The sequence below is a fragment of the Melampsora larici-populina genome (genome assembly GCF_000204055.1).
Source record: "Melampsora larici-populina 98AG31 unplaced genomic scaffold MELLAscaffold_125, whole genome shotgun sequence".
Lineage (NCBI taxonomy): Eukaryota > Fungi > Basidiomycota > Pucciniomycetes > Pucciniales > Melampsoraceae > Melampsora > Melampsora laricis-populina.
Genome location: NW_006768889.1, coordinates 4,340 through 16,724, shown reverse-complemented (window position 1 = coordinate 16,724; position 12,385 = coordinate 4,340). Strand labels below are relative to the sequence as shown.

At 45.4% G+C, this 12,385-nt stretch overlaps 2 protein-coding genes across 2 annotated transcripts; one reads left to right on the top strand and one right to left on the bottom strand.

Annotated features, from left to right (window-relative positions):
• Positions 1-1,091: 1,091 nt before the first annotated feature.
• Positions 1,092-10,631, top strand: MELLADRAFT_69888 (uncharacterized protein; the record flags this gene model as incomplete). The annotated part of the gene is made up of 5 exons (XM_007419081.1): positions 1,092-1,114; positions 1,224-1,328; positions 1,399-1,769; positions 1,840-2,736; positions 10,414-10,631. The coding sequence occupies 5 exons, from the start codon at positions 1,092-1,094 to the stop codon at positions 10,629-10,631; spliced, it is 1,614 nt and encodes a 537-aa protein (XP_007419143.1).
• Positions 10,632-10,918: 287 nt separating this feature from the next.
• On the bottom strand, positions 10,919-11,433 carry MELLADRAFT_114215 (uncharacterized protein; the record flags this gene model as incomplete). The annotated part of the gene is made up of 2 exons (XM_007419071.1): positions 10,919-10,960; positions 11,026-11,433. 2 exons carry the CDS (start codon positions 11,431-11,433, stop codon positions 10,919-10,921), a joined length of 450 nt encoding a protein of 149 aa, XP_007419133.1.
• Positions 11,434-12,385: the final 952 nt, after the last annotated feature.

Here is a 12,385-nt window from a genome sequence, read left to right as displayed (position 1 = left end):
CTGCATTAGAAGGATAAGAAGAGTGACGACAATCAAGAAGTCAGTGTAGTGTAGGTTTTGTTGAACAAGGTGGATGGGTGGAGACTATGACAAAAGATGGATGAATGTGGATGAATGACTGGCCAATATAAGATGATCGGTGATGGTGTGTGGTGTATGGGTTGTGTGATTGGTTGAGAGGTAGAGAGGTAGAGAGGTGGTTTGTACAATTTTCATCATCTAATGTGAAGTTTTCATCTTTGGGGTCTTCGTTTATGGTTTGTTAATTGTTGTTTTTTGATTATTGACATTTGTTTTTTGATTTTCGACTTTTGTTTTTTTGAATTTTGAATTTTGTTTTCCTCTTTTGTGGCTTTCCTGGTACTTTTTGTGTCAATGCGACAATGGGGTGACAAATGTTGAGTTTCAAGTTGTCAATCTACTGAAATTTGGGCCGTAACCTGGTCTGAAAGTGGTTTGTGCCATGACTTTTACTCCAGTACAGGGGTTTTTGCCCTGTATTTGAATATTTTCTGTAGTTTTGTCTTTGATTTTTGAATTTCGCACCCGGGAATTGTGATTTTTGATTTTTGATTTTTGCATTGTCACCTTGACACCTCTCGCATTCCGTAGATTAGCCTATAGGAAGAGTTGTCATCAATTCTTGGGGTCTTCAAAACTAGACCAATAAGAGGAATTAATTTTATTATATTTTTCTGGGTCTTTGAAACTAGACCACTAAGATGTAATGTATTTTTTTATGAGTTTTTTATTATTTAATCATGTTTCGCTTTTTGCGATTGAAGTGCTTATGGCTCTTCCTTTGGAAGAGCTCGAGTGCTGACATGTGTTTACAAGCCGGGGCTGCTGGCGGTCTTGGGAACTTGGTGACCTTTGGTTCGATTGAATTTGAGCGTAATGAAAATCGAGCTTTCTCTCCTGTAAGTCTGATGTCTTTCTTCAGATCGAGATATGTTATACAAATTGGGTCTACGTGGGCTAATATAGATATGGCCTCTGGTAACAGAGGCCTGCTCATCAGGTGGTGGGTCCTACGGTCACTCCGGTGACTGTCTCTCCGGTCGAAGAAACAGAGGGTAGTGCAAGTCGCAATGACCCTGCTTCCCGAGGGGCGGTAAGCCTGTATTCTTAGTTGAAGCCATCCGCTTTTCCCAATTCGGGCAGTAGTTCTTTCGAATCGTTCACTAATGTGGGCTGTTCATGCAGGTTCCACAACCTTCCAGCTCAAGTAAGAGTGAGGTGTTGCCCGCCTCAGTTCAGGCACCACCGAGCGATACTGAGCGGTTCCTGGCTGCTCCAGGAGCAGTGTGGGTCCCCAGCGAACCCAGGTGAGTCTTTCGGCGATTCCTTTGGCCGTTTTGCCTGCTCAGACTGACCGTTTTATATATTCAACCGTAGACCGGGCCAACTACCTGCGGAAACTTTCACACATGACTGCTCTCGTCCGATATGGAGATCAAGAACGGACTACCCCGAAATCGTCAACTGGCGATCAACCCGGGTGATTTCAGACGACAAGATCGCCGTCTCTTTTAATGGCGTGTGTACTGAGGCAAGGGCGATGAATGGATTGGACCATCAGTCCGATCCCCTCCCATGGTGCCGAGACGGCGTCAGCCCCAGGCGTGAAGCGGCTGCTTCTGCCCGGTACAATCTCGATGTTCTTCGACCGGAACGCCCTGATTCGTCTTCTGGGGAAGACGAGGTCATGCGAGACCTCTTGTTGGATTCTGAAGGTGAAGATCAAAATGTGGCTCCGGGGCCTTCAGGTCCGTTCACGAAAGCTCACAATAGATAAATTTCTTCTGACTTTATCTCACCTCGGGCGTCATTTTGTAGCTGCGCGCTTGAGCTCGGCTCGTAGGCAGCGATGTGTACCCCATTCTTTGTCTTCGTTATCTACCCCGACCTCTTCTGCCACTGCGCCCAACGTCCCATTTGGGGGCAACCCCCTGATTAGGAAGGAGTCTCCTGTGATACATCCTGCCTTGAATGAGGATGTTCCACGGACTCGAGGTCGAAGGAGTGCATCGCCTGCCCGTGGAAACGTCGCCAAGGGACCTCGCGTTCGTAAGCCCCCCCAAGGTTTGGCCCATGGTCAGCCTACGGTGTCGCATCCGAACCAACGCCCACTGCCCTCCGTGGCGCCAGTGCCTCATCAACTGGTGTCGAACGTTACAAAAATCACACCTACGGTACAATTTCGACCTTTTGGCCGACTCACGTCGACACCGGCTGGGCCTCAACCCATGATCCCTCTGAGGCCCGGGTCACCTGTCAAGTCACTTCTGGGAGCTCGTGACATGAATCGTTTGGTTCCTCACCGTCCGGTTGCTTATCTCGGGCGTGAGGGGCAAGGCCCATTTGGGCAACCTCCCAGGACCACGACGCCGGCGGCTGTCGACCTATGTGGCAAAGGGCGTCAACCGAGGCTTGCCAATCACACTGGCGACCCCCGTGAGCCGACTCGGTCTGCACGTCCGGCCTTACGTGCTCCTCTGGCCAGTTCAATGCGCGCTGAAGGAGGTGAGGGACCATCTTCATGGCCTTTCAGCTCGGCGGCTTTTTGGGACGCCGGCCCCTCAGATGCTCCGACACCGAGTCCCAAGCCATCGTCAACTCCGGGTCGTATGCGTTGGGGTCCTCCAGGTTATGTGGACCTCTTCTGGCTTCGCCACTTGGCTCAGTTTCGTCCTTTTGCTGTGCCCAAAGAGGTCAACGATCGATTCCATCAGTGTACTGAGTTCATCAAGGTAAGTAACCAATTTCATTTCACCACGTTGTTTCACCTGTTTGACGAATGTAACCCTCTTTGGATAAATGTAGAATCTACACGAGCCCACGGGCATGTTCGATAATCTCTCTTCAAACCCAAGAACAACCACCTTGAGAAATCGCTACGACTTTCTCTCAAAGACCTGGCTCGGCCAGGTGGAAGCAGCTTCAGCACGTGCCAGTGGCACGCACGAAACAGATGAAGAACTGCGGGAAACGATAAATTCTTTCGTGGTGCAAGAAAAAGTCAGTTGTTAATCTAAAGATTCTTCGGTTATGGGTAATATCTCCACCACTGACCCTTTCACCCCATCCATTACCGCTTTTAGGAAATGATAGAGACGGTTCAGGAAGCCAGGGCGGCGAAAGAGGCTCGAGCGAAAGCCATCGCTCGAGCCAATGACCTACACGACGAACAAGCCATCAGGCCTCGGTCAGCCCCACCTCGCGCACAAGTTGAGCATGACGATGAAGGCCAGTCAGATGACCCTGAAAGCGGGACCAGACCTCGGAATTTGTTAAAGGTTGTCCGGAACAGTTTGCTGAAAAAACTCGAAGGAGACGAATCTGTTAGCCACATGGTGAACGTGACCCTCAAGAGCAGCCAAGCCGCCGAAAAGGCCAATGATCTCACCTCACTGGCCCTCGAGCAACACCTGGAACAGACGAAGGTCTCCAACCTGCAGCGTGAGCGTGAGTTGGGCCAATTTCAGGCTCGACTCGAGCTGGACTCCGAAATGGCTCGGGAAACGCTTCGTTTGCGACGTGATGAGTTGCAAGATCGCCGGAAAGATAAGGATCAGAAGGATAGCCAGATTGACGAGCTCAAGAGGTCAATGGCTACTGTTCAAGGTTCCCTCAATGAGATGGGATCAGTACTTAAGATGGTAGCCGAACGCTTACCTGCAGCAACAGGTGCCAGTTGAGCTTTTGTAATAGGTACGTCTGGACGAACTTGATTTTGATTTTAGTTCGGAATTCAAAAGGTACTGACCACTTTTGTTGTCCTTGCCAGGCCATTCCCACCGTCTCCGTATGAGATGACTTTGAAAACGCTTCCTCACGCGATTGAACTTGTCTTGAATACCTTTGTCCCCAATGTTCATTCATATATCCCCGTTCACCTCACATCATCCATTTCATTTCTACTTCCGCAATCTCGTCCTTGTCATTGTATTTAACATCTCAATTCATTGTGAATGCGGTTCAATGTTATAGACTCTAGACCTATGATCAAATCGACTCGAAGCGGTGACACTTCGAGTCGATCGAAACCATGAAAACCACACACCACTGAACTGAAGTGGACAGCAGGGTGGTGGACAACTTTCGAGTTGACGAGCCAAATACATCCCTGAGACCGCCACAGTCTGATGCTCGTGTTGATCTTCTCAATCCGAACATGTTCGGACGCTCGTATTGAGAAGATCAACACGAGCATCAGACCGAATGTGGAAACCTTTGCCAACCACACCACAGTGGTTGGCCATTTGGGCACGGGATGAATAACAAACAGCATGTTTAACAATATATTATTCATTAAGCAGCCAACATTGTGAATTACATCATATTCGAAATGAAAACCAAGGATAGCAGTTAGGTGAAACCCCAACCATTCCAACCAAACACAAATGCCCGTTCTGCTTAGAATGAATACCACCGAGTTTCAACCAGGTCAAACATCCATATCAGGCACCACCCGAACCACAGCCAAATATTCTTCCAAATTAGGAGGAGGGGCTACCCCTCCGAGGGGGCCTCGACCACAACATATCAAGAAGTTCTTGAGGATGACCGCGCAGTGATACAGGGGGTTCAGTTTGTTGACATAAAAACGTAGGTTATCTATATAAGACCACATTTATGTAATTAGCATCACATGATACACGGAACATGTGATAGAGGACCACTCACCTTTGTACTGAGACATCCTGAATACATTATGGAGACTACCGAATTCGTGTTCCACGGCTATTTGTACAGTGGCCATTACTTGATTGAACCAAGCTTGATCAGGATCAAGATTGATTCCACCATAAGGAGTGAGCATGACGGCCGAGTTTTGGTAACCTTGATCTCCATAGAGCATCATTTGTCGCCCACCGAAACCTTTTGCATCGCGTTCCAGGACTTCGGTAAGTCCTGACAACCTTAATATCGCCGTGTCGTGGCGCGAACCAATATACGCCTCGGTTAAATCGGCAGTGATTCCGCTTGAGCACATTTGAAACTGTGTGTTAGCTAACACACACAAACAATCAGGCCAAATAGAATACATGAACTCACTCTGGTGTCACCACAGCCTGGTATTTCAGGCTGTGCACCCGTTTGTGGCCATTATAAAACGCGCGCTGATTGTATTTGGGACGAGCGATTCGCCACACGGTTCCTGGATGTCGAAAATCAGCCATGTGCAAAGTTAATTCGGCGCGGAGGCAAACCACTTACCGTCTAAAAAACCAACACAATTGTCCATAGGACAATTCTTTGCCTCCACTAAACTAGCCGCGAAACCTTCCAAAACGGCTGGCGGATAACGTCGTGGATCCCAACGCAAAAGCGGACCCCAGTGCTCATAGATCCAAGCTCGGACCCAACGGCAGATACGGCCGATGGTTGAAAGGTCGCGCCCGAAGACTTGTGAAAGGTCAAAATATCGAGAAGGCGTAGCCAAACGCGCCATATAGATGGTGAGAGCGGTACTACCAACCTCTCGAGCTCGGTTCGGTAGTAAGACAGACTCGGGAAAGCCACCGCAGTTTTGAATCTCCAGTATTTCGTCCGGATAAAATCGAGTGGTAAGCTTGCAGACATGTGGGTGCCAAGTCTCCACAATTACTCGTCGAGCCGAAAGGTCGGGTAGAGGATCACCTCCCAATCGTTCGATCCAAGTCAAGTATTGAAGGATGTCGCGAAGTTCCTCAAACTGGTACAGGTACCACCAAGAAAAAATAAGGGTGGAATTCGATAAAGCCGGCGACCTAGAGACAGGCAGTCCGTTCGGATGAAACAGTAGGGATCCCATTTAAGCAAGAAGGCGAGGTTGATGGAAACGGTCAGTCGATGAGTGATCAGGAAGGATGCATATGCCAACGCATCGGAAAGAACTCACCAGCACCAAGTGTCTAGTTTTGTGACATCTGGCAGTGGTCCATGGGAATAGATAGGTAGCCCCGTGACAGCCAGTGACCTGTCACTCCTTATACAGAGTAATTTAGGCGCTGATCATTCCCGATCCAAAACTCAAACTCCCCTCGGATGGTAGAAAACCAGATAAGGAGACGAGAAAATCTGGCCGCCGTGCGCCTGGTCCTTATTGGCCTCTGGCCTCCCCTACAGTTGGTCCAGTCTAGTCACGACCAGAGCCTCTCCGCAAAATCAAAATTCGATTACACAATTTTATACACTTAACACCTACTATTAAAGCATATGTAAGAAGTCATTTATGGGCTAAGAGTATGGTGTTTGTGTCAGAAATGACTTGGTAAGACGATCGGCTCGGCCAATTTTTTTTCAAAAAAAATTTTTTTTCCGAGACCTCGAGATTTGGGTCTAGGTACTTAAAGGGCCTAATATTAAGTACTTGATGACTTAAGTTAAGTACCTAAGTACTAAACCTATGTATTAAACTACTTAGGTAAGCCCTTAAGTGGCTACTTAAGTACCCTGAGACGCAGAGCAGTGCAAGCACCTCTGTTCACAACTCATTCAGGACAAAACAGCATACTTCGTATATAAATTTCAGATCACATTCTTGTATTTATAATCAGGATAACATTCTTGTGTATAGATTGATGATAACATGAAGATAACAAAGTAAAAAATTTAAGGGTTGCAAATGAAATCAAGATTCAAGGCAGCCTTACGTGGAATACATCGGTGTGAACGATATCGCTTATCTTTAGCTAAGTTTTCGGCGTGCACCCCAGTGAAACCCTCTCTGAATTAAGACAAATAGACATTCATGCATTAGTATATATTGATGAGAAAAGACAAGAAAAATCTAACCAACCGATAGATATTCATATGTCGATCAACCTTTCGAAAATACTTTCGGATGGTTGATACCGGGCAGCGCTTGCGTATGTACTCAAAGAGAATTTGACAATCTTTGAAGGTTTTGCATTTGAAACTGTTGGTTTGATAATCTTTGAATTCAAACAAAAATTAGTAAAATACATAAATATGATATTCATTGAAATTAACTTACGGTGCTTGATGTAAGACCAATATAGCTCTATTGGGTTGAGCTCACAGTGGAACTTAGGAAGGAATAAACATATATGACCAGCCTCCTCAATGACCATCTGAAGCAATGGCTTCTCGTTCAAAAAATCTGACTGCATGGCCAAGATCTTCGATGCACAGCAGTATGGATCATCAGGGTTGTTGATGGAGGATGTGTCTGGGGTTTCACCTTTCTCATAAGATTCTTGTGCTTCTTTTTCACGTTGTAATCGGGATTCTCGAGCAGCTAGATCACGTTTAGTTGTGGATAGCTTACACATCGCACAGTGTAAGACAGTTTTGTTACCGGATTCTTTCGCTTTTGCTTCGTAGAGGTCCCACAAGCCACGCTCGGCTAGGACGCATCGGATGCCCTTGTTTTTCCCAGCAAGATTTGCATCAGGATAGTAGGCTGGATATACCATGGACTGAGGAAGTCCTTGTCTTTCAATTGGGATTCTAGGATCGTCGGTTGGGATCTCGGTATCTTGTAATGGTGCTTTCTTGCCACCAGGATTAAGGTTCATGTTGGAGACTTGGAGAGCTGAAGGTCCGTAAGACTTGTGCGCAGAAGAACAGTCAAATATAAAAACTGCCTGTGCGTTTGGGAAGAGATAATTGAAGATAGGAATTGCTCGATTAATTGCATGCAATCCCACCAAGGATCGCCTTTGCTTCCAGGGTAAGTAACCACTGCAGCATCGGTAAAAGGAGGCAAAGGCAGTCTTCCATGTTCATCTTCTGAAGTAATGACAAGTCGTCCAGTGCTGGTAGCTGGGGTGATCCAATCGGAATCATGAATGAGTCGTCCATCGCTCCTCTTACGCAGCTCTTGAACATTATCTTTGACCCAGGCTCGTTTCGGTCTCTCGTTTGCGTGGACCGTTGACTCGTCGTGGTAAAGGAAAATCGTCTCCTTCTCATCTTGAAGGACAAGAGGATCTGGAGCAATTGAGAACTCCAGATCCTCGCCATGATAGACTCGAGAGCGTTTCTGCAGATCAAGTATCATCTGTAGATACTTGTGGCGGTACGCAACGACATCTGGTCGTTCATGTCCATTGTAGTACAGTCCTTTACTGTACTCGCGTGCCCGAAATCCTAAAAAGTGAAGCCATCAATTGGCTGTGCTGATACAAATCGTTTTGTTGATACCATGAGCAGGTAATGCAACATTATTGACGTGGTGAAGCAGAGATAGGGGAGTGAGCTGAAATATAAGATACATATAACTTGTCAACTTTGAATCAACAATGATCATAAAAAAGAGATAGTACAAAATGAAATAAGCGTACCTCTCCAGGTATTCTAGATATTGCCCAAGTATGAAGTGAGTTATACAGCTTCTCATCATCAAGCATTGATTTATGCGCTGAAGCAAATCCTTGCTGACTTGAAATCAACTCCTTGAATCTTGAGACATTGATGGCTTGCTGTCGTATCTTCTTTGCTCGACAGACTCCGGAGGTTGGTTTGATGGAAGAGGTTGAATTGTTGGCTCGTCTGCGAATTGATGAGGCTGCAGTTAAAATTGAAGCAGTGACGGCAGGGTCTTTTTCACCGTTGATTGTAAGCTCAAATCGCCGTTGATTGTACTCTTGAAGGTCATCAATGATGGAAGCTGGATAATTGAAGGCTGGATTTTTTTTGGCGTCTTCACGGGCCTTCTCTTCAATGATCATGATGTCTACATTTAAGCTATTATATCGTTCTTCAGCTAATTTTTGGATTTTTTGAGGGAGTGAACTTTTGGTCTTGCTGGATCGATAACGTTCCACACATTCTTCAATCCATGAATTTGAGACAACTACATTAAATCTGTTATCGTTTTCAGGTTTTTCATTTTCATTTTCATTTTCGTTTTCAGTTTCATTTTCAGTTTCATTTTCATTTTCAGTTTCATGTTGACTGTTTTCAGAAGATTCATTCCCATCGTTGGGATTATCATTAGCAGAGATTTCAAACGTATCACTAGTAGATGAAGCAATGGTGGGTGATGCAGCAGGAGCTGGAGCCGGAAGACAAATAAGCCAGTTGGCAAACATGTTGTTTGATTTTCCCAGAGCCTTTTCTCGATTCAATCTGTAACGTCGTTTAGTTTCTTTAGGTATCTTTCGGGGTAAAAGCTTGTTCGAATTGGCTTGAACACGAGGCTTCTTATACCCTTTGAGGGTATAACCAGTCTTGGTTCTGCGTTTACCAATGAGAGTCGGTGGTTGATTGAGGACAGGGCGAGTAAAAACTGGAAATAAGGCGTTATCGACAAGGTCATTATCACAAGCTTCGTCATCGGAAGAATCAGCAATACCGGCTTGAGCGTAGAGTGAAATATCTAAAGGGTCCATATCATCCTCCTCAGTTAGATAAGCAGGATCGATTGGCATCCAGTAGAGATCAGATGGTTGAAGGATAACCAAATGAGGAGGCTGGGGAGGTTGTGGATTATAACCTTCAGAATCAGAGTCGTCCAAATGAATCATCATTGGAGGTTGAGGTGCGAGATTCTCTGGATTAAGGGCTCTCGTGGATATGAGTTGATCATGTGAATCGATATCGAGTGGTTGATCTTCCGTATCGGAGATCACCACAGGTTTGTTTTGGAGTTTGGCCGCGCGAACCTTTTCCCATCGTTTGGCTTGACCTTTCGAAGCTTTGCTCTTCTTCGGCATAACGATGAGTGTGCATGCGTATGGTTTGAGTGGGGACCGGTGATACAGCGGTGAAGGTTCAAGATGTGCGATGATACAGAGCGAAGATGATGAACCTTTGCCAAAAATAACCCCTGCGAAAAAATTTTTTTGGTATTACTGGGACCCCCTAACATTTGGGTCCCGGGGCCGGGGCCGGGGCCAGGCTCTGGTCGTGACTAGACTGGACCAACTGTACACCACAGAGGTGTCTTGGCCGGCTCCAGGCGGCCATGGCAGGCCAGCTGCAGACCGCCAGCCCTTGCATAGGGGCAGGCCGTCTGTAGATGGCCCTCACGCAAGACGTCTGCCAGGCGCCTGCTGGTGCAGGCTGCAGGCTGGCTGGTTTTCGCCTGCAGGCCGGCTGTGAACTAGCTGCCGACGGTCATCAGGCTTAATAGTGGCTCTCAAACCTGACCCAGTTACAAAAAACCTGGTTGCCCCAGTTGAATTTTTGGCTGGGAGCTGTCGACAAATGTCAACTTGATACACAAAGTTACTGCCAAAAAACAACTGGGTCAACTGGGTTTTTTGAAAACCGGGGCAGGTTTGAGAGCCACTAATGGCCCGACACATTAGCCGGGTATTCAGCTCTCGGACTCGCTTGCTCGGTCATTTTCAGGCATTTGGACATCGGTTGGGTGTGATCGCTCAGATCAGCTACTGCTGATCGCGCCAAAAGCGACAGCACTACATGATATCCAATGTACGATTAATTTCACAGTAACAGTCTATGTACAAAAAAGGCTAATAGTTTGGATGATTTGCTGGTGGATTCCTGATCGAAGTGATATCAGATCCAGATGGAGTCGGTTTTCCCCCGCCTCCAGGCATTCGCACCATGATGGCTTCCTTGGAAAGCAAGTCCAACGTCACGTTTGGCTCGCGTTTGAGGGTTTTAAACCAAACTCGACCCCTAACATAGTTACAATCACCAGGTAAATATGTAGTTAGAATTTATAATGGATTGGTTGATTGAAATGAAGCACGTAAACTCGGTAAGATTCCTTTGGTTAATGATGTTTGATTTGTTTCTGATGATGATCTAGATAATTGAAGGAGTGGAAGTTCTGCATCAGCTGAGATATGCTAAAAAGATAATATCAAATTAGTCAAATTTCAATTATCCTTTCGATAAAGTAAATCTAATTTAGATTTGGACTTACTTCTCTCATTCTGATAGCAGCTGATTTGTATATTGTCTTTATAACAAATACATTTCTTTGATTTCAACTTTCATCTTTTGATAATTGACTTTCAACTAATTCAACCTATAAAACGATCATCAGAATTAGTTTCCAAAATTCAGAAAGATCATTAAGATAGTAGAAAATACCTTTCTACATTCGCTTGAAGATAATTCGCTTATTTGAATAAAATCTTCAATAGGATCGAGTTGAGATTGAATGACACATTTTGATAATTCAAATTCAGTCAAAGATAATTGTTGTTGATGATCATTTGAAGTTTGAAAACATGATAAATTATTTGAAAGGTTGATTAATGAACCCGATTTAGAATTAAGGTCATGAGTTTGATGAGTTTTATTAATTTGATGATGAAGATGATTTAAATGATTTGATGAGTTAATGAGATCATGATTCAAGTTGAAATGATTTGCATTAGTTGTTATAGTTTTTGATAGTTTTGATAATTTGGTGTATCTTGACGATGATGAGGGTGTTGGTGTTGATTGATTTGGTGGAGTTAGAAAATGTACTTGATGATGATTGAACGCTGACATGTTTGAAAACCTTGAATCGAACGATAAGGTCGGATGTTTGAAAACAATTAGAATGTTCTTATCAAAGTTAAAGTTGAAGATACATGACCTATTTCCGAAGGAGTGACCGATGGACCTTGAAACAGCAATTGTCGTCTAACAAATCGAATCCATTGCGTCTTCATCTTGTGGAATTGTAGATTGACCATTTAACTGTACATAGCATGAAGGGAGTGACAAAGCAAACTTTGTACGTGTTCATGTAAAGGAAGTAAGAGAAGGAGAATAGACCCTTACTGAGATTGCAGTATGAATTCAGATGTTCTAGAGCGCAACAAGTTTGAGCTGGACTGTCTCTTTTTTGGAGTGGAAAAAGGACTTGGGATGGTTTTCCTTTTCAAATAGGAGGCCAGGGATGAACGTGTGATATTTGACCTGACAGATCTCTGGAGTTGCGGACTTGGCAACTTGAGCAACGTTTGTGGCAGCCAACTGGAGGCGGTCTATTGGCCACTTGCAGGCGGATTTCTGGTCGGATTGGGCCGCGTAAAGAATGCCTGGCGGCAGGCCGCCTATTGATGGCCTGTAGACCGCTCCTCAATCTTAATTTTGGACAGATTTGCACGCCGGCAGTATGCCTGGCTGCAGCCGGCCTATAGATGGCCTGCAAGTCGGTCTTGAGGCTGATTTTTGACCTGACCATTCTCAGACGCCGTCAGGCCAATTTCTGACAAAAGACCCTCCCGTGGTGTAGAGGTTTCTTTATTGTTAAAGTCAGCGTGCGCTCCGCGGCACCGCACTCCGCGTACGCCTGGCTTACAAGTAACTCGTGAGAGAATAGCCACATTCATCGCAGCTCATTCCAACTTCATCAACTCAAGGCATCCGCAGACAAGATTTAGGAGTATCTACATTTACCATCGCTCATATCAAGTTCGCTTCTGTTTAAAAAAAATATTCCTTCATGTAAATG